We start from the raw sequence: 27,678 nt of genomic DNA, 5'->3' as shown, positions 1-27,678 counted from the left end.
AGTATGGCTCATGACAAGGACAAAGAACTTCTTTGCTGGCTTCCATTCTTCAAGCCACACTTCGGTCGGGACACAGTGCTGGATTCTCTCAGGGGTGACAGTGAAACAGCTGAGACGGGTGACCCAGGGTGACCCAGACCCATCCAGGCACACGACGCGGCGTCTCTTTCTCCGCCCAGGGGTGCAATCCCTCGCCGAGTTCTTGGCCACTTCCAGCTCAGCGGAGGCTCAAGAAGACGTGCAGGTGCTGCTGGTCTCCCTGGGCCGCGGCAATCCCAAGTACCAGAACCAAGTCTACAGAGGCCTCGTGGCCGTGCTGCCGTGCGCCTCCCCCCACGCGCAGCAGCTGGCTCTGCAGGCGCTGGGGGCCATGCAGGTGGGTCGCGGGCCTGGCTGGGGGCCAAGGGCGACCGTAGGCTTCCACGCCTGTCCTTCCTACCCTGGAGGAGGGCAGTCCCGGCCACCCTGCCCTTCTTCCCGCAGGACGAGGTGGGAGAGGCCCCCTCCGCCCTGGTGCAGCCCGTGCTGGGCGCGCTGTGCTCCGCGCACCCGGAGCTCCAGTGCACAGGTAAGGACCCGGCCGAGGGGCTGCGGGAGGGCTGCGGGAGGCCTGGGCGTGGGGAGGGGCGGTTGGGCGAGGGGGGCGGGAGGCCGCAGCCCGGGTGGCTCCGGGGCCCGCGGCGGGGCCGGGCGGGCACAGCAGCCCCTCCCGAGCCCCCTCTCCCGCCGGGCTGCGGCCGCGCTCGGCGCGAAGGACCTGGGCGCCTCATTAGCATGACGGCTATTAGCATTCCTCTCATTTGCATACCCAGGGTGCACCGCGGCCCGGCCCCGGTAGCCGTGTACACCGCCGCCGCTGCCGCGGAACGGGTGGGGTCCGGGCGCGGGGCCGAGCCCGTGTGCCGCGGCGGGGACCGGGAAAGCAGGGAGCGGACGGGAGTGGCGGGTGTCGCCGTGTGGTGCGGGGCGACAGGCGGCGGTGGGTACGTGTGCGGGGGGAGGGCGGGTATACTCTGGTTTCTCTTCAGATCGCATAAATCTTTCGCCTTTTACTAAAGATTTCCGTGGAGAGGAACAGGCACGAGTGTTGAGGAATTTTTTGAGGCTCCATTTCGGTGGAGCTGCCCTTATTTGGTCAAAAATAGAGCGAACAGCTCAGAAAAACCCGTAGTGTTCTCGGTATCCGGGTTCTGACGGGAGAGTGGCGGGGAATAGGAGCCCGCTCGGGTCTTAGGAGAGCCCGGGCCTGCTGCGGGCCCGGCCCCGGTGCGCACGGCGGAGCTGGGCCTCTCTGCACCGCCCCGACCCCCGCCGGCAGCGGCCCCCTCATTACCCTTGTCCGGTCAAAATGTGAGCGAGCGATCGGACGGCCCCTTCTCCCAGCCCGGGCGATGCAGCGGGGCTCCGGGAGAAGCGGTTGGCCGCAGACCTGCCCCCGGCGCTCCAGCCCCACCCGGGCCGCCGCTCTGGCGCTGCTGGCACCGCGGGGCACCCAACCGTTACTCCCCGCGGCTCAGCACCGGCCCGTCCCGGCCATCCGGTTCCCTATCGGGCGCCGCCCGTTCCCGCTCGGCCCCGCCTCCCCGCTTGCCGGAGCGCTAGGGGCGGGGCGGGACGCCTCATTAGCATGTCCCGCCTCAGCGTGGATGCGATTAGCATACCCAGGGTGCAGTGCGGGCAGCGCCATGGTGGTCCCGCTGGACACTGCCCACCCGAGCCGCTGTGGCCGGTGGGCTTGAGGCGAGCTGGGGTTTCCGTAGCCGCGGCGAGCCGGGGTGGGGCCCAGTGGGGCGGTGGTTGTCGGAGTGAGGGTCGCCATGTCCTATGGAGCGACAGCCGGTGCTGGGTACTTGTGAGGGTGAAAGGCACGATATACTCCGGTTTCTCTTCAGATCGCATAAATCTTTCGCCTTTTACTAAAGATTTCCGTGGAGAGGAACAGGCACGAGTGTCGAGGAATTTTTTGAGGCTCCATTTCGGTGGAGCTGCTCTTTAAATGGTCAAAAACAGAGCAGTTAATGAGTAGATGGGAGTGCTGCGCGTATGCGGCAGAGTGAGCAGGGCTAGCAGCGCACCCGTGTTGGGAGTGGGCGGGGACGGGCCGGTAGCGGCAGCGCTGGCTCGGGCCCTTCCTCCTCCGTGCTGTCGGGGGGCAGCGCTGTGCTGCGGGGCCGGACCCGCCGGCGGCAGTGTTGGCCCCGCCCCTCGGGCCCCTCCGCCCCGCCCCCTTATCGTGCGTCTCCTTACCATCCGCCTGTTTTGCATACCCAGGCTGCACCGCGGCAGCGCGGCGCGGCCCCGACCCCGCAGCAGACACCCGGTGCCGGCGGGCGGTCCGAGCTGTGGGGTCTGCGGCGCCGGTGCGGCCGAGGCGGGGCCGGGCCGGGGGCCGCGGGGCCGGGAGCGGGGCGGGCGGGCGTCGCCGTGAGCTGCGGGTCGCGGGGCAGGCAGGCGGCGCGCCGGGGGCGGAGGGGAGGGTATACTCCGGTTTCTCTTCAGCTCGCATAAATCTTTCGCCTTTTACTAAAGATTTCCGTGGAGAGAAACAAGTACGAGTGTCGAGGAATTTTTTGAGGCTCCATCCCGGTGGAGCTGCGTTTGGCTGGTCAAAGACAGAACGAAAGGTAGGGCTGGCGAGGGGCTGAGGGAGCCGCTTGTTGCCCCCCGCACGCCTCTCCGCCGGATGAGCGTACCCGGCTCCCCGCCCGTCCCGGCGCTGACGGCTCTCCTCTCCTCCAGCCCTGCAGCTGCTGAAGGCCTTCATGGCCCACCAGCTCCGGCCAGCCCTGCTGAAGGGCCTGGTCGCGCTCCTGACGCCACCTGGGAACAGAGCGTTTGCCTTCTGCGCCGAGACCGCCGAAGGTAAAGGAGCTGCCGGGGCGACCGGCGGGGTCCCCGGCCTCCTACGCGGGGTGCAGGGGCTGTCCCCCGAGGCAAGGGGCTGCCCGGGTCGAGGCAGTGCTGGCCTGCAGGACTGATGCTGGCCTGGAGGCCTCCGGAGACCCGCTGGGGCCTGCTGCCTGTGCACAGACCCTGGCAGGGTGCTGCCGGGGATACGCAGCCGCAGGGCTTCCCCAAGGCACGTTCCCTGGAAGCTGTCACCCTTGCATGCTGGCAGTGTAACTCCTGCTCCCTTCCCTTCTCACATCTTGGAAGCGTTTCAAAGCATCATCCTCACCTTCCCAACGTTCCTCACGCAGACCCGACCGCCCTGTGCCCGAGGGAGCCCGTGCCGGTGCACATTCAGCAGGCAGCTGCCGCAAGAGCCATCGGGTAAGGAACTCCGGAGCAAAACCCACGGGAGCAGAAAAGGGACCTCAGAGAAGCGGCTTCCTTTGGGTAGGACAGGACTGGGGCGTGCTCCTCCCGGGGAGCGTTGCCCCGTTCACCGTTGGCTCCGCGCGCTGGCCGAGCCCCCCAGCTCCGTGAAGTCTCCAGTGCTAGGCTGTTCAGAGATGGGGGGTGTTCAGGAGGGGGCAGAGCCGCTGCCTGCAGGTAGCAGTGCTCAGACACCCCCCCCCCGCCTCTGACGCTGGAGCTGGCTTGAAGTTTTTATTGATAGGGAGAGGTGGAATCCCATCTGTCCCTTTGATGGCTGGAGCTGGAAGCGATGCATCTGTCCTGCCCCAGCACTGGGATAAAGGGTGCTGTATTGCTCATGGCCACTGTATTCACATAACCACGAGCCACAGGGAGCAGTGAAACACCCTTGTTTAGCATCAGCCACCCGATGGAAGAAGCATCTAGTGCCTACGATTGACCGCAGAATCCTATAAAGGAAATTCAGGCATTTGTGCCAGTATTGGTTCATTCAGTATGAATTTCCAGCAGTGTCCACAAGATAGTGCTATCAGAACATTTTTCCTGCAAAAGCAGATGACAGAAAGCCCTTGGTAGGTAGGGACACATACTGGAGTGTCTTCCAGGGACACGCTCACAGAAGTAGTGTTGGTGATGTGTGAGTCCTGGGTTCTTTGTGGTCACACAAGAAACTTGCTAGACTTTAATACACACCAGGAAGCTCCTGCTAATCATTAAGCAATTGGTTCGCAGCAAGCCCACGTGTTAAGTGATTGCTAATCCATGCACAGCCAAACGTTTGTTGTTTATTTTGGCACTCTCCTGTCTGTTGGTGCTGCTAGTGCAGGGTAGGGACACATCATTTTCCATTGGGGTCACACCAAGAGGCCCAGACTCAATTTGTTGTGCACTTCTTCCCCCATACCGGGTAGGGGTCTACGGCCTGTCTCGTTGCAGCATATTAGCCAAGGAGTCAGCAGAAGTGGCTGAAGAGCTGATCCAGCTGAAGGTGGTACACGGCCTGGTGGTTGCTATGGGGAACCTGGACCATGTGGCCAGCCAGAGGCATGCCAGCATCTCCCTGGAGGTGAGCATGGTGGTACATGGTGGCGGTTATCATAGCATGGGGTCTGCTCACAGAGCACCTGAGCAGAAAGGCTCCCGATGCTGAGGGGTTTTTTTCCTAAGCATAGCAGACACAGGCTTAGTCACAAAGGCAGAAGCAATGCTCCCTTCAGGAAAGAGCCATATTTCCCCTCCTGTCTGCCTCCCTCCTGCCACTCGCCACTCATCACTCACAGGGTGCTGGGAAGCCAATCATAGAATCATAGGTTGGAAAAGACCTCTAATATCATCAAGTCTAACCATCCACCCAATACCACCATGCCTACTAAACCATATCCCAAAGTGCCATATCTACATGTTTTTTGAACATCTCCAGGGATGGAGACTCCACCACATCCCTGGGCACCCTGTTCCAATGCCTGACCACTCTCTCAGTAAAGAAATTTTTCCTAATATCTAATCTAAACCTCCCCTGATGCAACTTGAAGCCATTGCCTCTCATCCTATTGCTAGTTATCTGGGAGAAGAGACCAACACCTGCCTCACTACAACCTCCTTTCAGGGAGTTACAGGGAGCAATAAGGTCCCCCTTCAGCCTCCTCTTCTCCAGACTAAACAACCCCAGTTCCCTCAGCCGCTCCTCATAAGACTTGTTCTCCAGACCCCTCATCAGCCTCGCTGCCCGTCTCTGGACACGCTCCAGCACCTCAGTGTCCTCTGGTAGTGAGGGGCCTAAAACTGAACACAGCACTCGAGGTGCGGCCTCACCAGTGCCGAGTACAGGGGCACGGTCACCTCCCTGCTCCTGCTGGCCACACCATTCCTGATTCAAGCCAGGATGCCGTTGGCCTTCTTGGCCACCTGGGCACACTGCTGGCTCATGTTCAGCCGGCTGTCAACCAGCAACCCCAGGTTCTTTTCCGCCAGGCAGCTTTCGAGCCACACTTCCCTAAGCCTGTAACATTGCATGGGGTTGTTGTGACCAAAGTGCAGGACCCAGCCTTTGGCCTTGTTGAAACTCATACAGCTGGCCTTGACCCATCAGTCCGGTCTGTCCAGATCCCTCTGCAGAGCCTTCCTACTCTTGAGCAGATCAACACTCCCACCCAACTTGGTGTCATCTGCAAATTTACTGAGGGACCACTCAATCCCCTCATCCAGATCATTGATAAAGATGTTAAACAAGACCGGATCCAAAACTGAGCCCTGGGGAGCACCACTTGTGACTGGCTGCCAGCTGGATTTAGCTCCATTCACCACCACTCTCTGCACTTGGCCATTCAGCCAGTTCTTTATCCAGCGGAGATTACGCCCATCCAAACCATGGGCAGCCAGTTTCTCCAGGAGGATGCTATGGGGAACAGTGTCAAAGGCTTTACTAAAATCCAGATAGACAACATCCACAGCCTTTCCCTCATCCACTAGGCGGGTCACTTGGTCATAGAAGGAGATCATGTTGGTCAAGCAGGACCTGCCTTTCATGAACCCATGCTGTTCAATGTTGGCCCTCACACCTCTGTTCTACCCCCAGGCTTGCTGTGGGTAGCAAGCACAGCCAGAGCTAAGGGGCTAACCAACACAGTTTGCCTGGAGCAAGGCACTAGCACAGGATTATAAGCAGGCTATTTTTTCCCTGCTGGTCCTGGGTGAAGAGTTTTGGCCTGCCACAGCATAGCTCGGCCTGTGTAACAGCCACAAGGAAGGACCATGCTGTCAGTAGATGGGCAGGGCTGAACAAGCGATGGTGGAGAACCAGGCTGCTTGGGGTGAAAAGGGGTTTACAAACCTACCTGGTAACACAGAGGGTCAGTGCACCTTTCCTCTGAGCAGGCACCGACAGCAGAGCAGGGTGAATTCCCTGGCAACTACTGCACTGCAATCATTTCACCAAAACACCCTCTGTCCTCTTGCCAGCAAAGGTAGGAACTGGCAGTGGAGGAGGGCAGGGGGAAGAAGGCAAGGCTTTAGCAGGGACCCACAAACTCCTCTTTGTGTGTTCATGAAGTGCCAGCAGTAGCACCGAGGTGGGTCAGGGACTCACTGGCATGTGACAGGTTACCTGGAACCACATCTCCTGTGCAGCTCTACTCTTTATACACACACATCCCTACTACCTACACACCAACTCTCTGTTCTGTTGCAGTATTTTGTCCACACATTTCCCTTGGTGGAGGAGTGCGTAAAGAAGGCACTAGGACACACACTGTTCCAGCGCTTTATGGTAAACCTGCCTCCCTTACGGGGCTTATTAGCAGCCCTAGGACCTTGGGCTGTTTTACAGGGATGTAGAGACTGGATTTCTTTTCACTAGAAAGCCAGTCTTGCATGAGAGCCCAGAAATAAACCAAGCCACCCTTTGAGAAGGGTTCACCTTCCATCTCAGTGTTCAGGAAGATAATTGCTCTGAGTCAGCCCCAAGACAGAGCAAGGGGGGATCTCACACTCCCGCTCCTTCTGTGACAGTGGAAACTTGGTGTCAGAAGTGTGAGCTGAAGGGCCAGTGAGGCAAGAGGTGTCCTGAGCAACTCCAGATCAGGTCCTTCCTGAGTCCAGCTCCTGGGGTGGATATACAGAGCAGTAAGCAACATTGGGTTCAGGGAGGGAAAGTGGAACAAAAAAAAAAGAAAGTAACATTTTGTTCCTTGAACCCAGGCCCATCCTTACCCTAAGACACCACTGGGCAAAACTGGATAATCCAAGTGTAGCAACATCTGAAATGGAACAGGACTGCCTTGCTTTAGTCCAAACTCCATAGAGCATAGCAGCCCTTTTGCCCTTACCATCTTAATACAGTGCAAGCAGAGCCCAGGTACAAGTCAGTCCTACCTTAGGGCACTCAGCCCCATACTGCTCCCAGTGCCCAAACTGTTGATCACAAAGTGCCCCACCCTGTCTGGGTTGAAGTATCCCTTCTCCAGCTGCTTGTCACTGCTGCTTGCCCAGGTCCCATTAAGATCCTAACTCTTTTGCTGCCTTTTCCAGGACAGTCCTGAGACCTGGTACACAAAAATGGATCCAATCCAGGCTGAAGAACTGGCCTCCAATATAGTAGACATCCCCAAAGACATGGCAATGATGCAGTCCACAGAAGGTGCGTGCAGAACAGGGGGCACAGACACTTACATTACACCCTTTACTTCAGGGGAAGAAGGCAGCTCAGGAAGCAGGAGACCAGGGTGGGGGTCTAGAGGAAGGAGTAACAGTAGAAGGGTCCCTTTGTAATCTGATGTTTGTATAGCTGCATCCTGTGGTGCTGGACCCGGAGCTCACAGGGGTGTTTTGTCCTTTCAGAGACAAACCCTGGAGCGAGCTGAATAAACAGGAAACAGGACAGCAGAACATGGCCCCCTCTGTCCTCCCCCCCGCCTGCTCCTTCCCAGAGCATGGCTGCGTGGGGCCACCTGGACCCAGGCCACACCTTGCTTTGCCTGAGCCAGTAGCCAGCTTCACACTTCCGTCCTCAAACACAGATTTTGGTGGGCTACTGAACGTGTGTGTTATGTGGCATGTTAGCCATTTCCCATATGGGGCCATGAGAAATACAGGTGAAAAAATGTGAAGTAGCATCCTGGGGCTACCTTCAAAGCCTCAGTAAACTCCAGTGGTACAGGGGAGTCTCACTGCTTACCTGATGTTAGAAGGGCTGAGCCACTCACTATGCACTGAGCTTTGCTCTGGTGCAGGGTAGGTACCCTCTAAACCAGCTTCCCCCTTGCTAGGAAAGTTCTGCCCAGCAGGATCTCAAAAGTAGGAGACAAAATTTATTGAATGACTTTTATGTAAACATTACAAGTGTAAAGACTTTAAAAAGAACTTCATCCAAGAAATCAGCCTCTCCCTACAACACCAGCCAGTCTTTAGGGGCTGTTAGACTTTACCAAACCAGCAAAAAATATATTTTATAAGATAGAAGATAATTAAATCCAGGAACATTTATTTAACAAATTTCTTAAAATACTGATTTTTTACAATTACATATAGTCCATTTTCTTCCTAGAAAAAGCCAGATTTGCTACATTTTGCAACATTTCAAGCACATCTGGAAAAGTTGTATGTACACTAGGAAACTATACATGTGTATCTAGTTCTGTTAAAAGAGATCATTGCCACTAGCAAAGGGCCAGATGCTAGACACACCTAGCAGACTCTCAGGCCCCCCTCCCCAGGCCTTGCAACAGACATTTCCAGCACTCCCTGAGACAGGAGCTGATACCAGACCATGGAGAAAGGCTGCCACGTTCACTGCCCTCAGGCACACGTGACCTGCAGACACTACCACATTTAAAACACGAGTTACACAAACTACTGACAAACATGCAAGACCTACAGAAGACTGCTTGTGAACCAGGTTTTGCTGTATTTGCTACGGTCTCTGCCAGCTCATCTGCTTGCTGGCTTGCTCCTCCAGTTGCAGGGCAGCCTGCAGGGCATCCAGTGTTTCTGAAAAGGAAGACAGCGACAGGGTGACTGACCTGGAGATTGAAGTCTCCAGCCCAGCTGTCCCCCTCAGCAGCTCAGCAGGGCTCTGCAAGGACGACAGAGGGAAGCAAACCGGGCAAGAACTGCTCAGCCAACATCAAATCTCGCCTTGTCCCACAAAGCTCTTCAGCTGTATTTGCCACTAATCCAACCATCCAGATTTCCCTGAGCTATAAGGCAGAGAGGGTAGCAGGGCATTTACTCTTGTTATCTTGTCACCAGCCCTGTGTGGTGAATGGAGGGATGCTGCATTTGGAATGGGAAGACAACCAGGGCTGTTTAACAAAAAAGTCACTACTTCAGGTTAACAGTTCACTTTGATACCACAATTTTCAGCCTTATTAAAATAAGAAATCCTCACAGCCCTGTTTGTGAGGCAAAGACTATGCCAGCTGTAATGGCCCAAGTAGCACTCAAAGCCCAAGTTATTGCAGCAGTGGCAGGCAGTTACCAGTGTAGCTTCCCCTGTCCTAGTCAGCCAGTCTGTGTGCCTGGCACAGTTACCCTGTGTCAGCCAAGCTCCTGCATCTGCCTTGCTGCCTCTCTACTGTTGCTTCAACCAGCATGGTCCAAACAAGGGCAGACAGCACCTAGGGAACAGGCAGCTGACATCCTCCTGCACAGAGCTGGGAAGTCTCCAAACTGGGTCAGAACTGAGCAGCTGGAGGGATTTTATTGCACATTCAGTAATGCCCTATACCGAGGCAAAGGCATGCCAAACACAGGTGCTGGCAGACATGGCATCTCAGTATGTGCTTGGCAGATGCTTGTTCCAAGTGGATGGGTATTAAGGCCCGATGTCCATGAAAACAGGAGTGGAAACAGTGGGCATACCCCTATGAATCCCTACAACATGGCACTGTGACCTATTTCTCAAAGACCGGTTTTCAGTCAAGGCAAAAAGGTAAACTGTATAACCAGATAGCCAAACAGACTTCAGCTCATCTGCTCTAGGTGGCTACCACATTCTGCTTGAGGGGAGGCGATTTTATGTGGCAATGCAAAGCAAGTGGAAGTCATGAGCCAAAATTGTTATGTGCCAAAAGTGCAGACAGTGGGACATTTCAGATCTGTCCCTGTCATCACCTAGGAAAGTGATCTGAACCATAAGCTATGCAGAAGGTCCAGGTGCCCAAACCCCCACAGGTGTGCTGCTATTACTTTCAGGTCTTTGAAAAAAACATTAGTGACAGTGCTAGTCAGAGACAAGCACTAACATACCTCTGACGCCAAGGAAGTTTCTTGAGCTCTCCTCTACAAAGTGCTGAGCTCTGCTCACAAAAGTCTCAAGATCATAGTCTGGTTGCTCTGTGATTCCCAAGAGGTAGCCAAGTTCAGTCATCATTGTCTGTTTACAAGGATAACAGAAGTGAGAAATTGACTTTCTGGACGTTCAATTAGTTTCTTCAGATCTGGAACACCAATCAGAGCTTGAGCTTCTATAGACCAGCACCAGCCAGTGCTCATCAGCAGCAAGCAGAGGTTGCTAGTTGGAGGGGAAGGGGGACCAGGTGGCCACAAGCACTGAAATGCCCCAGTTTCACCAGCTGGGCAGGAAACTACAGGGAAGAGTTGGCAGTGAGGAGAAAAGAACACCACTGTACAGCATCTTGCATCACAGCCTACCCAGCAGGACTTGATTCAGACAAGGCAAGGTGCTAGCAACATGCAGAAGGCATCCTGGGCTGGGCTTGCCTCTTCCACATACCTGTCGTAGTTCTCTAAGCTGTTCTACAACCTTCTCCTCCCATTCACTAATTTGAGTCATAGCCTCACGAAAGTTAAACATGTGGGGAGAGATATCTTCTTCCTCATCCTTGGAGAGCTGCAAGAAACAGCCTAAGTGAGAACAGCAAGTTGTTCCCAGCTTTGAGATCTGTTCAGCCCACTGCACACACATACGTTGTGACCTGAGCCTTCTCCGCTGGTCTCCATTTCCTCAGTCTCCATCTGATTCTGTGTTTCACCACCTCCATTATGAGGGCTGAGCTCTTTCACTCTGCAACAAGAAGATCTGTCACTCAAACTCTTCTTGCAGCAGTTTCTGGGCCACAGCATCACAAAAGCAGCTACTGCAATCAGTCAGTGCTCAGCAAGAAACATTTGGTAGCACTTGAAAAGTTGCACATTACCACCCCCAGAACAAGCTCACATGGGCAGAAACCGCAGAGGCTGTGGGAAGGAAAGCTGAGAGATGTTTGTCTCCATGCCCAATCTAGGACCTCTCCTGGAGGGAGATGTCCAAGCACACAACGCTAATTGCCAGCAACACCTTTGACAGAAGCTGTCTTCCACATGTTGCTTGGACTGTCATGAGTCAGTATAGAAAAAAAGGAAAAAGGTTGATTTTTCCCAGAGATCTCCTGTGCTAGAGTAGGTCTATAATAAGGATAAAAGCCACGGCTGTTGACATGGTACTAGAGGTAGATGTCATACCAGCTGGACATTTCATTCCAGTAACTAGTGTCAGCTTCACATTTCCCAGGAGTTTCAGCCCTCTTTCTTATGGCTTGAGCTTGCCTTGTGCATTGGCTAAGAACCCAATGGGCCCAACTCATTGTGTTTCAGTAAGATTCTAGTCCAAAGTCAGACGCTGCATTTTGTCCTGTGATTTCAGGTGAGCAGGAATGACTGTCCACCAGAAGAAGAAAATACAACTTCAGTCCGGAACCAAATCTGGGAATCTGTCAGGATTCACAATGTTCCTGATGCTTATGGCAAGAATTACCAAACATCCTTTCAGAGAGTGGAATGCTTTCCACGAAGGAACCTATTGTGAACTAAATGAAGGAAAGCTACCAAGCCTGAAACGTGCAAGTGTCATCTTGTTAACACATGACAAAAGTCACAGTCTCCTTTTTGCTTGTCACCTCACTAGAGAGGTGTAGAGGCACATAGGGCAGAGACCGGGGGTTCCAGGTATCAGCAAGACCCTCAGGGAAACCTGGGGCTCAGTCCCTGCAAATCTACCCTGCCCTGCAGGTACCCAAGGTCAACCACGGGGCACTCGAAACACACACTCCCACCATCTGCTCCAAGGCATTTGAGATCTCCAGGTCCATCAGATTTTGCCCAAAGTATCAAAGATGCCATACCCTATTAGTTCATATCAAAGTCCATCAAGAACACCAAATGTTGTGTGTCATCTGTAGGGCTGTGTCAGGGACATATGCTTAGCACACCACTTACAGATGGGATCCAAAGTATTACAAGTTCTAACAGGCATGAGTTAACTATTCAGGACAGGGTTAACTCACTACAAGAAACAGGGCAGTCTGAAGTCTAGCACGAGACTCCTCCTCTGAGGAAAGGAGACATTAGTCACGGTTTCATACAAGCTCTATTATGTTTCACCCAGAGAACACCCAGGTTAGTTTCATAAGACAGCTCTAAGATAATTTGCTCCTAACAAGAAACCTCCAAATTGCCATTACAGGCAGTGACAAGAGAAACTTTTGGTCAGAATAAAAGCAGCCAAAACACTTTCTGCAACAAGAGTAGAATGCTCAGGTCAGAAAGGCCATTACCTGTCAGCGTATCTCAGTGTGTTTAAGGTGTACTCACACGAACTCATGCCTGGAGAAATCATTGCTATCTGCAAACAGAACAGAAGACCTCAGTGACTCCCATATCTGACTTTTGCTCATGTTAATAGCCCTACAGATCTCACCAGGCAGCTGGGACACATTAGGGACAAGGGTCAGAGCTGAGACATTCTGTCAACCCCCTCTTTCTTTATAGCTTCTGTGGGACATGCCAGTAGCCCTGAGTCCAGCCTTCCACTGGCTGTGTGCGCACCCACTGTGCTGCACCCTCCACAGGGAGCAAAGCCCTTTGAGAGCACACTGGGCTCTACTGTAGATTCACTGTATGAAAGTGACTTCCTGCAGCCCTGGGCAGAGCTCACCAATTGTTGATCTCGGTCACCACGGGCAAGTGGAGGAGGAAAACTGTATGACTTTTTTTGCGAAGAACTGAAGCTTTCTGACTTCGAAGTCCCCTCACTCCCGAAGAGGAGCATGCAGCTATTTGGTCAAATTGCAGAGCCCATATGCAGCGTGTTTGTGCCATGCACATACTCACCATGCAGGTCCTTGAGTTTGTTCCGATGAAAGAGTCTCTTAGCACCTGGGTCAGCTTGCTCTCCCGGAAAGGGGTATGAGATTTGTTCTGCCCTAAAGCTCGGATACATTCCTAAGAAGAGACAAGTCTTGTGAATGCAGTATCTACATCTCTTCTCAAACAGCTCTGCAAGCTGTCAACCACAATTGCTGGTAAATCCAACACGCTGGAGAATGGTCCTCTACTGCTCTGTAAGTACTTCACTGCCTTTTAAATACACTCCAGGTATTTGACTGTCAAAGGACAGCTGGTGTATCCATCATATGTAAAAAAAAAAAAAAAAGACGAATGAAGCTTGAAATGCCTGTACCAGCATCTGGCCTGACAAGACTGCACTGCTTTCCTAGAAACATTCTAAATGGAAGTATACACCATTTACAGCATTGTTAACATACTAAACTAAGATATTTTTGGCTGTTCTTTTCCCTTGCACTGGAAAGAAACAGAACAGACAACCCCAGAGTTGAACAGAATCCACATGTTGATTAGCACTATTTGCTGCTAGTGCTATAGCTCACCTTCAATGCCAGCAAGCTCTTATTGATTTCTGCACCTTCCATTCGTGTCTGGCGATCAGCACTAGATGTGTCTGCACCCCTCTCGTTTCCTGCCAGATCCACCAAGGAAAATTTGCCAAGCAGTTTCCCTCTTCGGCGCAGTATGATTTGGAAGCAAGCATGTGACCGTGAAGAGCTAGCATTTGCAAAAGTCTGCCCAGATGTCCTACGAAAATGCAAACAAGCATTAGAACTGTCACAGAAGACACAACAGGTGCCGACAGCACTGGACAAGACCTGCAGCCATTCAACTAAGTTGTTTAACCTCCTCAGTTTTATCCCACACATTAATACCTCAAGTTTGCATGAATTATGGAATTGCCTCTGATGTAAGAGCACAGAGATTTAAGGCTGTTTAATCTGCCTGGCTCAACTCTGCCAGCCTACACTAGAATGCCTTTCTGACTGCTATGCCATACATGCATTTGGAGCTGGAAGACATACCTTCAGCACCGCTTCTCCCTGCCTCAGAGCAGGCCACGTGCCATTTTCCTGATGCATCTGCCGTTACACAGTGAGCTCAGCCAAGCTCTCCGCTAAACAGCATTAGCTGTGCTAGCACGTTACAGTCATGGTAAATCTCCTTTTCCAGCCAAGGTGGCTCTGCTGTGCAACTGCACCTGCACCTGCCCCATCACTGCAAGACACAGACTGGAGCCTTACAAGTTACCATAAACCACCCTGTGACCTTCACTATCGTTCTCTGAGAAGGCTGCCAGGTTCACTGTCCCACCTGCGTCTACTGCTTGGGGAAACGGAGGAAAGATGTCCTAACGTGAGGCAGGAGTCTGAAACAGTTCTTGGCTGAATTGTCAGCCAAAAAAGCATACATAGAGTGCTGGATGCACATATCTGCGCATACAGCGTAATACAGAAGCCAAGGAGTTCTCATTTGCCTATTAATATTTTCACAGCAGTTGCAACTTAACTGAGACAGATAAGACTTAGTAATACAGATTTTAGCTCCTGATTAAAGACACCAGTACAATAGTAGAGTTGCCCTGACCGCAGCCTTCCTGCCAGGATGGTGAGCCAAGCCTACGGCTGTCCCTTGGCACCTGCTCTCAAGGATTCCTTAGGCAAGATCCCTGAACAACATGCAGCACTTTTGTTGCCATTGGAAGAGCTTATCTGGAATGCAGTTAAGCCAAAGCATTTTTTCAGCTGTAGGTTGATGCCAGCTGCTCTTGCTTGATCTTACAAGCCCACAGGGAGCTCCTTGTCCTCCTATAAACTAGCTGATACTTCTAGAAAGCAGCTAGACAGCTCAGGTTAGCTGTGGCACCAGGGCAGCCACCTCCTCATGAGAATAATTTCTCTCTTCTTGGAGTTACATGAGCACATGTGAACCATGAACTCTGACCTTTTCTCTCTAACCTTAAGCAGGATAAACCTATCCCTGTTAACCCTTTATTCTATAACGATCTTTTTGTTTTCAGGCAGAGGTGCTGCTCAGTGCCTGCCTGTTACTGGGAAAAACAAGCTCCAGTCTAAGTCTCAAAGCACCAGCTACAGACATTATATATTTTTTGCAGACATGGAGGTACAACAGAACATTGGTTTTAAGCCACCAAACCTGCAGGCACTGCCCATCTCGATCATCCTGATGACATCTTCAGCACAGCCAACCTGTCTCTCTTGGAGGCCAACGACCTGGACCTGCTGCTTGCCATCCTCCAGGACTCGAAGCTTTGACTTCTTATTCAAGAGATCAAACACCTATAATCAGGCAACAAGATTGAGGCAAATCTGAACAAATTCTCCTTTATAAGTATTTTGCGCTGTCTTCATAGAAAGCTGTATCTAAATGGCATCATTAACATAGCCTGTCAATTCAGTTCAATCCCAAACACACCAAGAGCAATAGACTATATAGAACTATAGAAACAACGAAGTTTCACACAGCTACTTATGAAACATTCAGCTGAAGAAGTCGGGTGAAAATTATTAAAGAAGTCTTACCTTTCCATTGTATATTTCAAAGAAAGTCACATAGACTTCCAGGTTCTGATTTCTGTACCTGGGCTGGTTGAGGAGGAGGAAGACATCTTGTGCTAGCGAGGAAAGGCAGGAGTAGCTAGTTTAGAACACGTTCTAGTTGCTACCTGATCTACTTTCAAATATTGTGCAGCCATAAGGCAGTGTCTAGCAGCTGAACGACAGTCATCCTAAACAAATGCTAGTGGAACAATTAGTGCTGTGCTACCATCTAGAGAACAGTTTCAGCAGCATCCTCATCCAGGGACTGAAAACACAGGGGGATACAGAAGTTTCTGCTGCTAGTGTCACCCACAGACAAGCAATCCTTACTGATCTGGGGGAACGCTGGCATCTGCTATCGTTTTGGACAGGCCTGAGAAAGTCATGTATTTGTGTTTCGAATGCTTCTTGCAGAAAGCGTAGAAAACATGCATCCCTGAGCAACTGCATTGCTGCTGTTTTGAGACAATATACCAGATTAGTAGACCCTTTGGCTGGATCCAGTGCAGCTTTTCACAGTTAGGCTTCAGACTTTGAAATCGAGCTGAAAAGCAAGGGCTTTCCTTCAGGGCCAGTCATGACTAATTTTCAGAGTCTAGCAAACAGTTGCTGTTGGTTCAGCTGCCTTGCTACACAGACTGGTTTCACAATATGCCTTTCTAAACGGAAGGTAGAAGAGGTCAGGGTTCACGGTGCTTTCTAAAAATTATATCAAGGAGGGGCTTCTAAGCATCTGTTTTCTGAAATCATTTTGTATGTGCTAGGGTTTTTTGCATCTAATGCTTACAGGAAGAAACACAACACATACGTTCATATGCTTTCTGTATAACAAGCTTTATATCAGAAATGGGTAGGGTTGTCTTGCATTCAAGTCAGGTATTTCCAAACACCATCCTTAGTCTGAGACAAAACCAAAGCAGAAGAATGAAAATTAAATGGTTCAGCTCAGCAAAGGCCAAACTAGAAAATACGTAATCTCTTTGCCTCAAAACCAAATATCTTCTGGTGAGTGAAGTGTGGATCCAGAAACTTACATGCTGGACGGAAAGTATTTTGTGAAACTGATAAAAAATAATCACACCTCCTCCAACAAACACCACTATTTATTACTGAAAACACAAATAATTAATGTCTCTTTTACTGGAAACAATTTAAATAACAATACAAAACCAGATCTTATCTATTTAAGAAAGCAAGCACTTATTTGATTTTTGTATCCAAAGAAGGATCAACTTACATGCAAAAGCATATATGCCCTTTGAGGCATTTTGTGCTCTCCCAGAGAAGTCTCCACCCATAGTCTGTGAAGAGAAAAGGCCAGAAGCAAGGTGTGATACAGACAAGTCAGGCTACCCGATTTTGGTCCCAAGAACATATTAGGAAGTTACCATATATATGCTCCAATGTCAGTGAGATTATTAGAACACAGTGCAATTCAGGATAAAATTAGTTTGCTGCTTCTCTATCAGTTCAGAAAGATCTGGACTATTGAAAGCAACAGCTGAATGCCTGTGAGGCCCGGCAGTGCAGAGGCAAAGCAGTTGTCCTCCAAGGGGAAATGCAAGGCCTTGACATGCAACCAAGTAGCCTCTGGTCAGAAGAAATAAAGCCTCATTTTTTAGGATGTAGGTTGAGTAACACTTTCACCGCTACTTTCAAAAGCTCACATGTGATATCAAAATGTATCAAACTTCTAGAGCAGACAATACCTTTAACTCCTTTGACCAAGATGCCTTTAATCCCAACAAAATTTTCAGTTGATGCTATCCTGGTGACTTGCTCTACCACTTCTATATGAAACAGAGTCAATTCTTTAAAACACAACTCAATCCCATGACACATTCTCAGTCCACCAGAGTTTAACAGGCAGCACTCCAGACTCAACGTACAGCTATTGTCCTTGCACTACTTCTGCGCCCTGGGATGAGGAAGCAAAAGTAACTTCATGGTCTGATTTTAGTGCCTCACAGTTGTATTCCTGTAATGATGCTCAGATGAGCAGGTTTGTCTGCCCATCCCAGTGCAATGGAGGCAGCCTGTATCCAAACTTCTATAGGCTTCCAAATTTCCTTCTGGATTACTTGAAGAGATCTACAGCTCACTGCATAGCACTAATGATAGGAAATCCTAGCCTAAAACTTGCCTCTAACACTGGAGTGATGGCAGCTGTCCAATTACTCAAACTGCCAGGCTAACCTAGTCCAGTCCAGATCACTGTGGTTTGAGAAAAAGCCTTCTTGCAGAACAAGACAGCAGACTGGACTCTGCTATCATGCTGTGAGGAAAGCGTTTCCCAACTTTCCTTCGCTCTTGTTTCCAGAAAAAGAAAGTTAAAAAGACAACACAGTTGTTGATGAACAGTAACATGTCAGGACATCCTAAGTCTTTAAAAAGCCAGCTACGGTGTTATTTTAGTATGATTTTCATCACAACCTCAAAGGAATACTTAAAACTACAGAAAAAGAGGAGTAACAACTGATAAAGTATTAGCTTTAAGGCAATAAACCCAAGATCCAAACTCCTTATACAATCCTACTCAATATCAAGGAGCTTTAAAATACTTTAGATAAAAGCTAGAAAATTTGAGATCTCAGAGAAAGACTTACATGTGTCTTGCCACTGCCTGTCTGGCCATACGCAAAGCATGTCGCCTTCCCGCCCTCAAAGATGGTCTCTACAAGAGGTCTAGCAGTGAACCTGGATATTCAGAAGGTAAAAGACAGTTAAGGCAAGCATTTCACACCCTGTTTCACCAGTTTTCCTAAAAAAGCAAATAAAAGAAAATCCTTAAGAAATCAGCAAGGCTATGCCAAAAAAAAAAAATCTTTAGACTTTTGAGTCCCTTGGTTTCCTCCAAAAAGGATTTTAATATTTGTTTCAGGTAGCAGTTTCTTTAAGCCAGAATGCTATCTAGCCATAGCTCCATGCTTTTATCTTGGAAGTCGTTCCCAGTGAGAAGAAAGCATTACCTGTACACCATCTCATTCGAAGAGAATTCATCAAATGAGAAGTCAAATCTAAACGCTTGGGTTTCAAGGTATTTTGTTAGGTCCACTTTCTGCTTTGGCTCATGCACCAGCAGGACACACTTGCTTGGAACAGTAATCACATCACATTCCTTTTTTAGAAGTTCTGGTGAGAGAAGAGACCCTCAGTTTTAACAAGAATAAGCAATGTCAAACTGCTCCAAGACAGAGCTGCTTTGTCAGTACACTCACCTTGTTTATTGAGAGGGCGCTTCCTCACACAGACACAAATCCTATGTTCTTCTATCTAAAAGAAAAGAACACAAGTAATAATTATTTCTCAATTACACTCACACCTACTTGGTATTACAGAGAAAGATCCAATGCTCCCTCACACCTACTTTCCTATGTACTGATCAGAGTTGCCTCTGCTACCAGTCAGACCCACTCATGCAGGGATGCAAGTCTTAAAAGTGCATTCAGTGCAAAAGAAACACCGCAAGCAATTGACCTTTACATAGCATGCTCCAACACATCAGGTGGAAATGCTGCTATTCTATAGAAAATGCCACAAATATTTGGTATCAGAATTACTAAAAAGTTCAGTCCTTGGCCAGCTTTCCAGCAAAATCCATGATATCAATACTGCCACTATGGTCAAGTTCAGGTAAATTATTATAATAATTTACCCCAGAAGTATTTTTTGACCTGGAATTCTTGGCTGATGCAGCAAGATTAGCTATTTGTGCAGCATAGGTACACATCAGTTGAGTTTGGGAAAGCACATACTGCATTGGGTGAGGCAAAAAGCAAGATGACAACAAACTCTTCTTCAGTCACACAGCGATATGTACACAAACAGCTGGTTCTCAGCCCCATAGGATGCAGGCAGACAAACCACCTTGTGTTCTAACCTAGTTCCTAGTTTAAATTTAAATGCTGTTATTTTTCACTGACCTTTAGAAGGCTTTTGCTAGACAAGGACTACCTGTTCTTAGGTATTAACCAATGCCTCCTCCATAATTGCTGAAGATCTCAACCAGGCCTAGTTTTTCTATGACCTCTACTTTGTTCCTTCACTTCTTGACGTAGTTTAAAATTACTTAATATATGACTTACATATAGTAACACTTTCTGTTACAGGGCAAGAGTCTGTTTTAACTTATACTCACAAGCCACACTACTACGTAATAGGCTCTGCCATTTACAAACTCTGAGAAATACTGATGTTACCACATGAATCATTGCATAGTAATTGTCAAACTGCAAGCTCTTTGCTAGTGACATACGCAAAGTAATGCAAGGCAGCTTAGTCCTAAACAGGGGAGGTAAGTGACCTCACATATACCGCCAGGTGCCTCAAGACAACAATATGCTCAGAGGATTTCCAAGGTGCAGTGATGCACTAAATTGCTGACATGCTAAAATCTTCAGTAGAAAATAAAGAAGTCTGTCTACAGGCTGCAGTTAGTAGCCTCAGTATTTACTTACTGGGTCAGTTATAGATATTGGCTGGCAGTCTAAAGTTGCTCTGAATTCCTTGATCATCTTTGCAAACTCCCAATTTGGACAGCTGCTGTCAAATTCCTGCATGAAAAAAAAACATGGTTGTTAAGTTAACTACCCTGTTACAGCAAGAAAAGCCCCAGAGCATACTGAACAATTAGCTGTACATAATCAGAAATATTTCACTTAAAAGCAGAACCTTCTGAAACTAAAGTCAGTCCATCCTTATGTACAGCTTTAAGAACGACGCCTGTCCAAAATGTTTTTGTTTCAGCTATTGCAATACACTATCCTGCAGAATTTCCCTTTACTGGTGCATTGTAGAGTACTCCACCTGTGCACGTTTGGTCCTGATTTCACTAATTTGAGCTCTTTTTTCTTCTCTCTTGTTCTTCATTTTCTCCATCTCTTTCACAATGTTAGATCTTCTCCGAACTAGATAAAATAGAAACATTTCCTTGGATTAAATTTTCATACTAGGTTTTAAGCACAATACAAATATTTCAGCTTTTCCAGGTTGCTGACAGACCAACTTGCACAGGAAGCAATCATCTTCAGAAGGATGGTCATTAGTTTTGCAGCACTTCCTTCCCAAACCAGCTCTACCTACCACAGAAACTGCCTAGCAAGCCTCACTACCACTCTGAAGTAAAGGCAGCATTTCTGAGGAGATACCACTATAACAGAATTACACATTTGCAACAAAAATACTGAAGATATTCAATCTCACTGCCAAAGTCACCTTTTCAAAGCTTTAGTTTCGGAGCATACAAAGCAGCAAACACACGGTGATGCATTGCTGACTGGCGAGTCAGTTCTTACCCACTGCTCCCTGGTACCTGGGCTCATTGAAGAGCTCACTCTAGCAGCAGGCAGATGATCCTCTGTGTTTCCATTTACATTTGTCAGGGACGCTTCTGGAGCACAGCTTAGCCTGCCGGTTCTGGTTTGGCCAGCTGCAGAAAGAAGCCAGACCAAAACCAATAACTAAATCTCAAAGGCCAAGAATAATTTTGTAATTTGTAAAGCCTCACAGACCACAGGCATTCCCCAACTCTGCTTCTGGACCAGGAGAGAGAACTAGCTAAAACCTGTAGTAAGTGTGCAAATAATTATTCTTAATGCTTTGCTGATCACCAACTTTTATTCAAAGCTACGAATCAAGGCCACACCAACTAGACAAGAATTTCTTATCAAGCCTCTTATTACAATGTCTTTGCAGAACTTAATACACAAGGCATGCCCTCAACTATTTATAGGGTATAGGTCTGGGTAAAGATAAATAACTACAATTTCAAAATTCAAATAGGCTCAAGTTCTTGTTTTACTCAACCAGTATAGGTAAAACTACTACCAGTCTAGTTACAGAGCACATTGTCAGCAGTGTTAAGGTACTTCTCTTCCCAGTCTAGCCCTCTGAATACCACTTTATGCTGTTAAGCAGATACCACATCCACCCACATGCACAACTGCAGCACTCTGGCTAGTAAAGCACATTATTCAACACTATTGTTTCCAAAGTCCTTTGAGAACCCCTTCAGGTAGGAGCCCTGGATATTTACATAGTGGCAGACCTCTAAGTCTCTCATTTTCTATATGAGGGTAGAGGCTGCTCCTCCACCCTGGGATTTGCCGTTTACCTAATTAAATGCATACCAAGCATCTTGCTTCATAGTAAGAATTGACTGGGTTCTTTCTCTACTCACCAGGAACTGACAAATTGTTTCTGGTTTGTGTAGAAGTGCAGGGATCCACCCCCATCTTGTTTTCCTGGAGGCTGCACTGAGATTCTGTGATAACAGACATCCTGGAGCGGCCACGAACAGCTTTGGAAACATGAATTCAAGGTCAGCATCATGCCTCAGACATTTGCATGTAATCAAGTGCTCACAAAGTGCAGAACAGTGGGGAACAAGGTGTCTTTAAAAGGACCATTTCCAGATCTCTGATGCATTAGCAAAGTGCAGGACAAAGAAATGCAGGTGGGCGAAAAGCGATCATGAAATATACCACTACAGAAAAGGAAACAGTTCACTCCAGCTTTGCGGTTCGAGTGAATTTATTTCAGATACCACTAAGGACTCAGTAATATGGCAGTTCCAGAACCTTACTACCTAGGAAGGAGGCAGTTACAAGCCAGGGAACTGGGAAATCCTCTGAAGCTTCACACTTGCAGGGCTGTGTGAATTAACTGTTTGATGGTGACAGTAGCACCGCAATCCGGCAACAGGTTGTGGGCAGCATCATGCCCACGGTCACAGCGCTCACGCACAGTGTGTGTGGTGCACAGTGGAGCAAGAGCTCCATAACACTAAATTCAGCAAAAAGACTCTATATAACCACAACAGCAAATCTTTGGAAAGGGTCCTTCTGTGGGCAGTCTCCATTGTCACATGCCAAGGTATGTGTCTTTTACTGCGTCCAAGTGCCTCACAAAGCTGCCTGGGGAAGGGATTGGAACACGAACCTCAACAGATTTGTAAAGAAAGTAAAACTGAAACAAAACAAACAAAAAAAAGTGTGGTATGAAAGCTAGAACTAACTTCACCTCTTGCAATCACAAGAATTCATCCAGAATCAACCACTATGTTTTTAAAAGGCATTAGATTTGTTTCAGCCCAATTTCAGTTCTGGATCAAATGCCTTACAACTGCACCCAGAAATTGATTGCTTGTAGCTATTACCTCTTTACCAGGAATCTTCTGCTCAGGTGCAGAGACATTAGGTGTCACTGCTGCAACTTTAGGAACAAAAAACATCAATTTCATTACACTCAGATGTCATTCTATTCCATCTTCTTTTGTAGACATGCCCAGACCCGTTCTCATCACAAACTCAGCAGCACTTTTTCTGTAAGTGACAGTGCTCCGGGACAGGCATACTGGCTGGAGGATTTGCTGCATCTAAATGGATTTGATTCAACTGATTCTTCTACATGAGGATATTCAGCACTGCCAAAATTCTTACTTCATTCTGAAAGCACTGCTTCTGCTTCTCTCACTATGCAGAATGAGATGGAGGCAGACACCTCCTGATCTTCTTTAATTTGTTCAGTCTAAGAACCAAAACCTGAAGCCAACATTAGCTTTCTAACTGGTGCAGTACAGAGTTTGCAACGGGACTGACACTCATGGGGTTTAGCTAGCTATGATAACAGATAATATTTGAGGAATACTGAAAACACTGCTTCTCTGTTGTACTCTGAGTAGGTCTTCAAGGACAAGACTGTGCCGGCAGGAAAGGCAACAGATACTTCAGATTTGCCATTAGATTCTATACTTCAGGAAGGCCATGACCTCTGTGAGAACATTTTTCCATCAACCAGTGACTGGATTAAAACACCTTTGTTTTTCCAGCTGGCTATCCACCTCCATTAACTGACCTGTCTAGAGACAGTCATGACTTTACCACATCATTTTGCTTGCCATTTCACAAAATTTATGGGGAGTTCTCTGGATTTGAGGAAGATCAGGATGCTCTAGCACAGAACACCTTTTGACACATTAAGCTTCTTGGACTCCTCCCACCTCCCCAAATCAAGGGGATTTGTACTGTTGTCTTCTGGTACCAACTTCCCTGTCTTGCATCACATGCAACAAAAGAGGCCAGACAAGCCCAGCTATTTTGTTTACAGCTCAATTGCATGGAAAAGCACAAGTTCTGGCTAATTATACACATTAAGAGAATCATTAAATTAGCAATCATTCAACCTCAGCATCACGCAAGTGTATTACAAATAGACCTGTAACGCTGCCACTTGCAATTCAAAAAGCCAAAAGAGTCAACAAATAAGCTAAAGAAGGTAGAAAGTGTGTGAGTTTTCTAACTCCTGACACCACAGGAAAAACAATTCCTTGGCAATCCCACACTGACATCTCTATCTTCTCTTCTAGCTTTGCTCAAAACATTGCACTGACGCACAATCACTGAGCTGCGGCACACCAGCTGGCACTTCGGCTGCCTGCTCTGAAACGTCTCCAAGGGTAAAGCTCTAGTTATTGTCTAGGGGGACAGTTTGAAGAGGAGACATCCGTTTATCACCACTATTTCTTTCTTGCCATTTCCACTCTCATTTTGACACTCTTAACTGTCATTTACCTTTTGTTGTTTGTGGCATTTGCAAAACTCCATACAAAACTTTAAAACTCACTGCAACAGTAACTGCCTAGTGACATTTAAAGCAGTATCACAGAATAACTACAGCAATGCTGCAGAAAAGGGCAACACATCAACAAACCCCAGCTCACAGGAACAGGACAGCAATCAGTCAAAGTTTCTGCACTCGGGAGTCCAAAATGTTGGTATGAAACAGGATGCTCTTTACTGGCATTGCATGAATGAGCAGCCTTATGGTGCACTCAGCATATTCTGGCTGCAATGGAAGACCACCACTGTTTCACAGGGATATAGCAGAGAAAAGAAAATTTTCTCACCTTCCCGTGGAGCAGGAATTTTTGAAAGGGTTGTTCTACGCTTCTGTTTCTGAAAAACAATGACTGCTGTAAGTAATTAGCATAAGCTGCAAACACCTAGCACAGCACTTCACGAAAACATTGATACAACAAGAATTTCTGACCAAAGTCTAACTATGAGGCAGAAATGACAAGTTTAGAGACCTCAAACTTTTAAGACTGAGGGTATTATTTATAACAAGACCTATGCCATTGACACTTTAGTACCTTAGGAGAGACTAAATCACTTTAAAGCACTTACTGGTACAGTTACATTCTCTTGCAAAGGAAGGTTCTCTTTCACGTCTGCAGCAGGTAGTTCTTCTGATAACTCAGGATTTATCATTACCACCTCATCAATATCAATCTACAAGAGCAAAGTTAGGATTTTACAAAGTAGAATATTGCTGCTACCACTCACAGCTTTTTTTTTTTTTTTTTTTTTGACCTTGACTTTCAATACAGGCGAACAAACATGACCCACTGCCTGTCAAATGTTAAAGTCGCCTGGAAGGGCAAGACAGTAGTTCATTCTGTTTAAGTAGTCTCATATGTCCAAATATGCTAGAAGAAATGCCCTAGTTAAGTTATTTACCATCATCTGCCAAACACCACACAGCTCTGCAGGTGCCATAGAGCACTTCTGAAGAGATGGGCAAAGCGCATTTGGCATCAACTGCTTTAATCTCCTTCTGCTAATCTTAGTAAATCACCAACGCTCTGTGACTTCTGTGCTGGGAGAGCATCAAGTGTTTACTGTGTGACTGCAGGTACTGAAATAAATTTCAAAGAGCTGCTTAGACTTTGGGAAATGAAGGATTCAGCATTTAATCCACAAGCCAATTCACCTACGTTTTCACTTGCTATTGCAAGCAATTTCACCTAGGGCCAGCCACCCCCTCCTGCCTGACCCTCCAGTGAATTCATAATCCTGCCTTCCACATGTGCTGCGGTGCTCTGGCACAGGCAGCCACAGGGCATGGGGAGCGATGGGAGCAGGCAGCCAAAAGCAGGCTCAGGCACAAGACAGCAACTCTCTCAGTTCAGTTTTTTCAAACCTGGCCCTGCAGAAGAGGTTGCAAAGCACATGTACACAAAAACTCTGTTATCGCAGCAGCCTGCACTGGAATTCACCTAACAAAGAAACACAAGTACCACTCCAGGAAGTCCTTGAGTTCCCAACTTTTAAATTACTTAAAATAAGAATCCACAAAGAGAGCAAAAACAAATAGGTGAGCCTCTGTAAAACAGTAAAACATGGAGATACATTCTAACATAAGAGAAATAATCTGTAAAACTTAATTTATATAGAATCTTTAAGTATCTAATCAGAAATTGCATTAGCTCAGAAACACATATGTGTAGGCAATGTAATATACACTAAGTGCATAAGAAAATTTGTTGGGTTTTGAATCGTCTGCATAGAGTTTTAGCATCAGGAGACACACACACAACTTAGCCAACAATTACATCTGAATCTGCAAATTTTGCATATTTAAACACAGCATGTGCACAAACAATATCAGATCTGATTTCAAAGAACCAGCCAATGGCAATTTTAAGACTAACTAACCTCCAGAGTACAGGTTTCCAGAGAAACAGACAGGACAAGCGTGTTTGCTCAGTTACCACAGGAGATATGGTGAAATGTCAGGATTTCAGCCACATCAACCTCAACTGCCTCAGGCTCCCTTTCCTCCCCCTACAATCTCACATAGTATTTATTTTACACCAGCACAGAGATTGCTGCACCCACAGCAAGTTTGCCGATGACTCCAGGCTGTGTGGTGCCATTGACACGCTGGAGGGAAGGGATGCCATCCAGAGGGACCTTGACAGGCTGGAGAGGTGGGCCCATGCGAACCTCGTGAAGTTCAGCAAGGCCAAGTGCAAGGTCCTGCACGTGGGTCAGGGCAACCCCAAGCACAAATACAGGCTGGGTGGAGAATGGATTGAGAGCAGCTCTGATTAGGAGGACTTGGGGGTACTGGTGGATGAAAAGCTGGACACGACCCGGCAATGTGCACTCACAGCCCAGAAGGCCACCATATTCTGGGCTGCACCAAGAGAAGCATGGCCAGCAGGGTGAGGGAGGGGATTCTGCCCCTCTGCACTGCTCTCGTGAGAGCCCACAGGGAGTCCTGCGTCCAGCTCTGGAGCCCCCAGCACAAGAAGGACATGGAACTGTTGGAGCAGGGGCAGAGGAGGCCACAAGGATGGAGGCTGGAGCACCTCTGTGATGAGGAAAGACTGAGAGAGTTGGGCTGTTCAACCTGGAGAAAAGGTGGCTGCGGGGAGACCTTATAGCAGCCTTCCAGTACCTGAAGAGGCCTACAAGAAAGCTGGAGAAGGACTTTTTAGAAGGGTGTCTGGTGACAGGACAAGGGGTAATGGCTTTAAATGAAAAGAGGGCAGATTTAGATTAGACATAAGAAAGAAATTCTTCACTCTGAGGGTGGTGAGGCCCTGGCCCAGGTTGCCCAGAGAAGCTGTGGGTGCCCCCTCCCTGGCAGTGCTCAAGGCCAGGTTGGACGGGGCTTTGAGCAGCCTGGGCTGGTGGAAGGTGACCCTGCCCACAGCATGGGGGTTGAACTAGATGACCTCTAAGGTTCCTTCCAACCCAAACCATTCCATAATTCTGGAGATCAAACTCAGACCTCTTCACGTAGGACCTTATTCACGGCACAGTAAGTCTTAAGGGAAAGCCTGAAGGCCATCGCTAAAACATGAAAAGCCAACAGGCAGCCCCCAGAGCTGGGAAAACCGGGACCTGGGGGCATTCAGTACCAGCAGCCAACGGCGTACACGAGAGGCCCAGCACCCCCTGGTTCACCTCGAAAGGCCAAGAGCCCGGTTCGGGCACTGCCGAACCCTACCCCAAGCCTCGCTTCTCCACGATGACAGGGCATTAAACCACAATGCTGCTCGCCTCGCTGCCCCGTCCCTCAGCAGGGTTAGGCCCAGGGCCTGGGGAAGGGGCAGCGGGCCCTCACTCACCTCCTTGCCCTTGATGGCGCTGCCCTCGAACCACTCCACGGACACGCAGGACCGATCCGCGCTCACCGTCTTCACCGTTGCTTTCTGGATCAAGCCTGGAAGAGGCCGGCGGTGAGCCCGGGCCCGGGCGGGACCCCCGCAGGCCGCGTCCCGCTCCCCTCCCCTCCCCTCACCGTTGCTCCGCTGAATGTTAATGACGCGGCCGGGGCGGATGCGGCGACTGAGGCGGGAGTCCATGGCGCGGGCACGAGAAGT

General features: G+C 48.7%; 2 protein-coding genes and 3 non-coding genes across 11 annotated transcripts in view; 4 read left to right on the top strand and 1 right to left on the bottom strand.

The window, feature by feature from the left end:
• Window positions 1-11,663, top strand: part of ARMH1 (armadillo like helical domain containing 1) — a 13,955-nt gene extending 2,292 nt beyond the window's left edge. For 2 of the 7 annotated variants that reach the window (XM_075424628.1, XM_075424629.1), the window contains 6 exons: window positions 180-568; window positions 3,201-3,273; window positions 4,233-4,387; window positions 6,509-6,586; window positions 7,348-7,456; window positions 7,657-8,297. In XM_075424628.1, coding sequence (XP_075280743.1) covers window positions 180-568; window positions 3,201-3,273; window positions 4,233-4,387; window positions 6,509-6,586; window positions 7,348-7,456; window positions 7,657-7,679 — 827 coding nt within the window. In that variant the 3' untranslated portion in view covers window positions 7,680-8,297. Of the gene's footprint in view, window positions 1-179; window positions 569-2,529; window positions 2,625-2,739; window positions 2,863-3,200; window positions 3,274-4,232; window positions 4,388-6,508; window positions 6,587-7,347; window positions 7,457-7,656; window positions 8,298-11,461 lie in introns of those variants that run through there. The other 5 variants (XM_075424635.1, XM_075424631.1, XM_075424634.1 and 2 more) reach the window with 5 other exon arrangements.
• On the top strand, window positions 1,009-1,123 carry LOC142361834 (U5 spliceosomal RNA). Its single transcript, XR_012764452.1, has one exon. It is a non-coding gene; the product is annotated as a U5 spliceosomal RNA (small nuclear RNA).
• On the top strand, window positions 1,873-1,987 carry LOC142361810 (U5 spliceosomal RNA). Its single transcript, XR_012764428.1, has one exon. It is a non-coding gene; the product is annotated as a U5 spliceosomal RNA (small nuclear RNA).
• LOC142361811 (U5 spliceosomal RNA) lies at window positions 2,480-2,594 on the top strand. The gene has a single exon (XR_012764429.1). It is a non-coding gene; the product is annotated as a U5 spliceosomal RNA (small nuclear RNA).
• KIF2C (kinesin family member 2C) lies at window positions 8,187-27,678 on the bottom strand. Its single transcript, XM_075424636.1, has 21 exons — window positions 27,597-27,678; window positions 27,424-27,518; window positions 24,689-24,793; window positions 24,409-24,457; window positions 21,682-21,801; window positions 20,815-20,931; window positions 20,310-20,410; window positions 19,961-20,056; window positions 18,722-18,776; window positions 18,473-18,635; window positions 18,110-18,200; window positions 16,741-16,804; window positions 15,486-15,577; window positions 15,100-15,242; window positions 13,485-13,689; window positions 12,928-13,038; window positions 12,372-12,439; window positions 10,747-10,843; window positions 10,553-10,669; window positions 10,066-10,192; window positions 8,187-8,805 (listed from the first exon to the last, which is right to left on the bottom strand). The coding sequence occupies exons 1-21, from the start codon at window positions 27,658-27,660 to the stop codon at window positions 8,729-8,731; spliced, it is 2,157 nt and encodes a 718-aa protein (XP_075280751.1). The 5' UTR covers window positions 27,661-27,678; the 3' UTR covers window positions 8,187-8,728.

This window comes from Opisthocomus hoazin, chromosome 6 (assembly GCF_030867145.1).
Source record: "Opisthocomus hoazin isolate bOpiHoa1 chromosome 6, bOpiHoa1.hap1, whole genome shotgun sequence".
NCBI classification, from domain to species: domain Eukaryota; kingdom Metazoa; phylum Chordata; class Aves; order Opisthocomiformes; family Opisthocomidae; genus Opisthocomus; species Opisthocomus hoazin.
The sequence above is the reverse complement of the archived record's forward strand: the minus strand, read 5'-3'. Positions and strand labels throughout refer to the sequence as shown.

Excerpts from the sequence above, each read along its gene's own strand:
- KIF2C (XM_075424636.1), bottom strand. The coding sequence starts at position 27,660 with ATGGACTCCCGCCTCAGTCGCCGCATCCGCCCCGGCCGCGTCATTAAC. Across the intron at positions 12,440-12,927 it reads CAAACTCAAGGACCTGCATG|ATAGCAATGATTTCTCCAGG; the intron begins GTGAGTATGTGC and ends TTCTGTTTGCAG. Across the intron at positions 10,193-10,552 it reads AGCTTAGAGAACTACGACAG|ACAATGATGACTGAACTTGG; the intron begins GTATGTGGAAGA and ends CCTTGTAAACAG.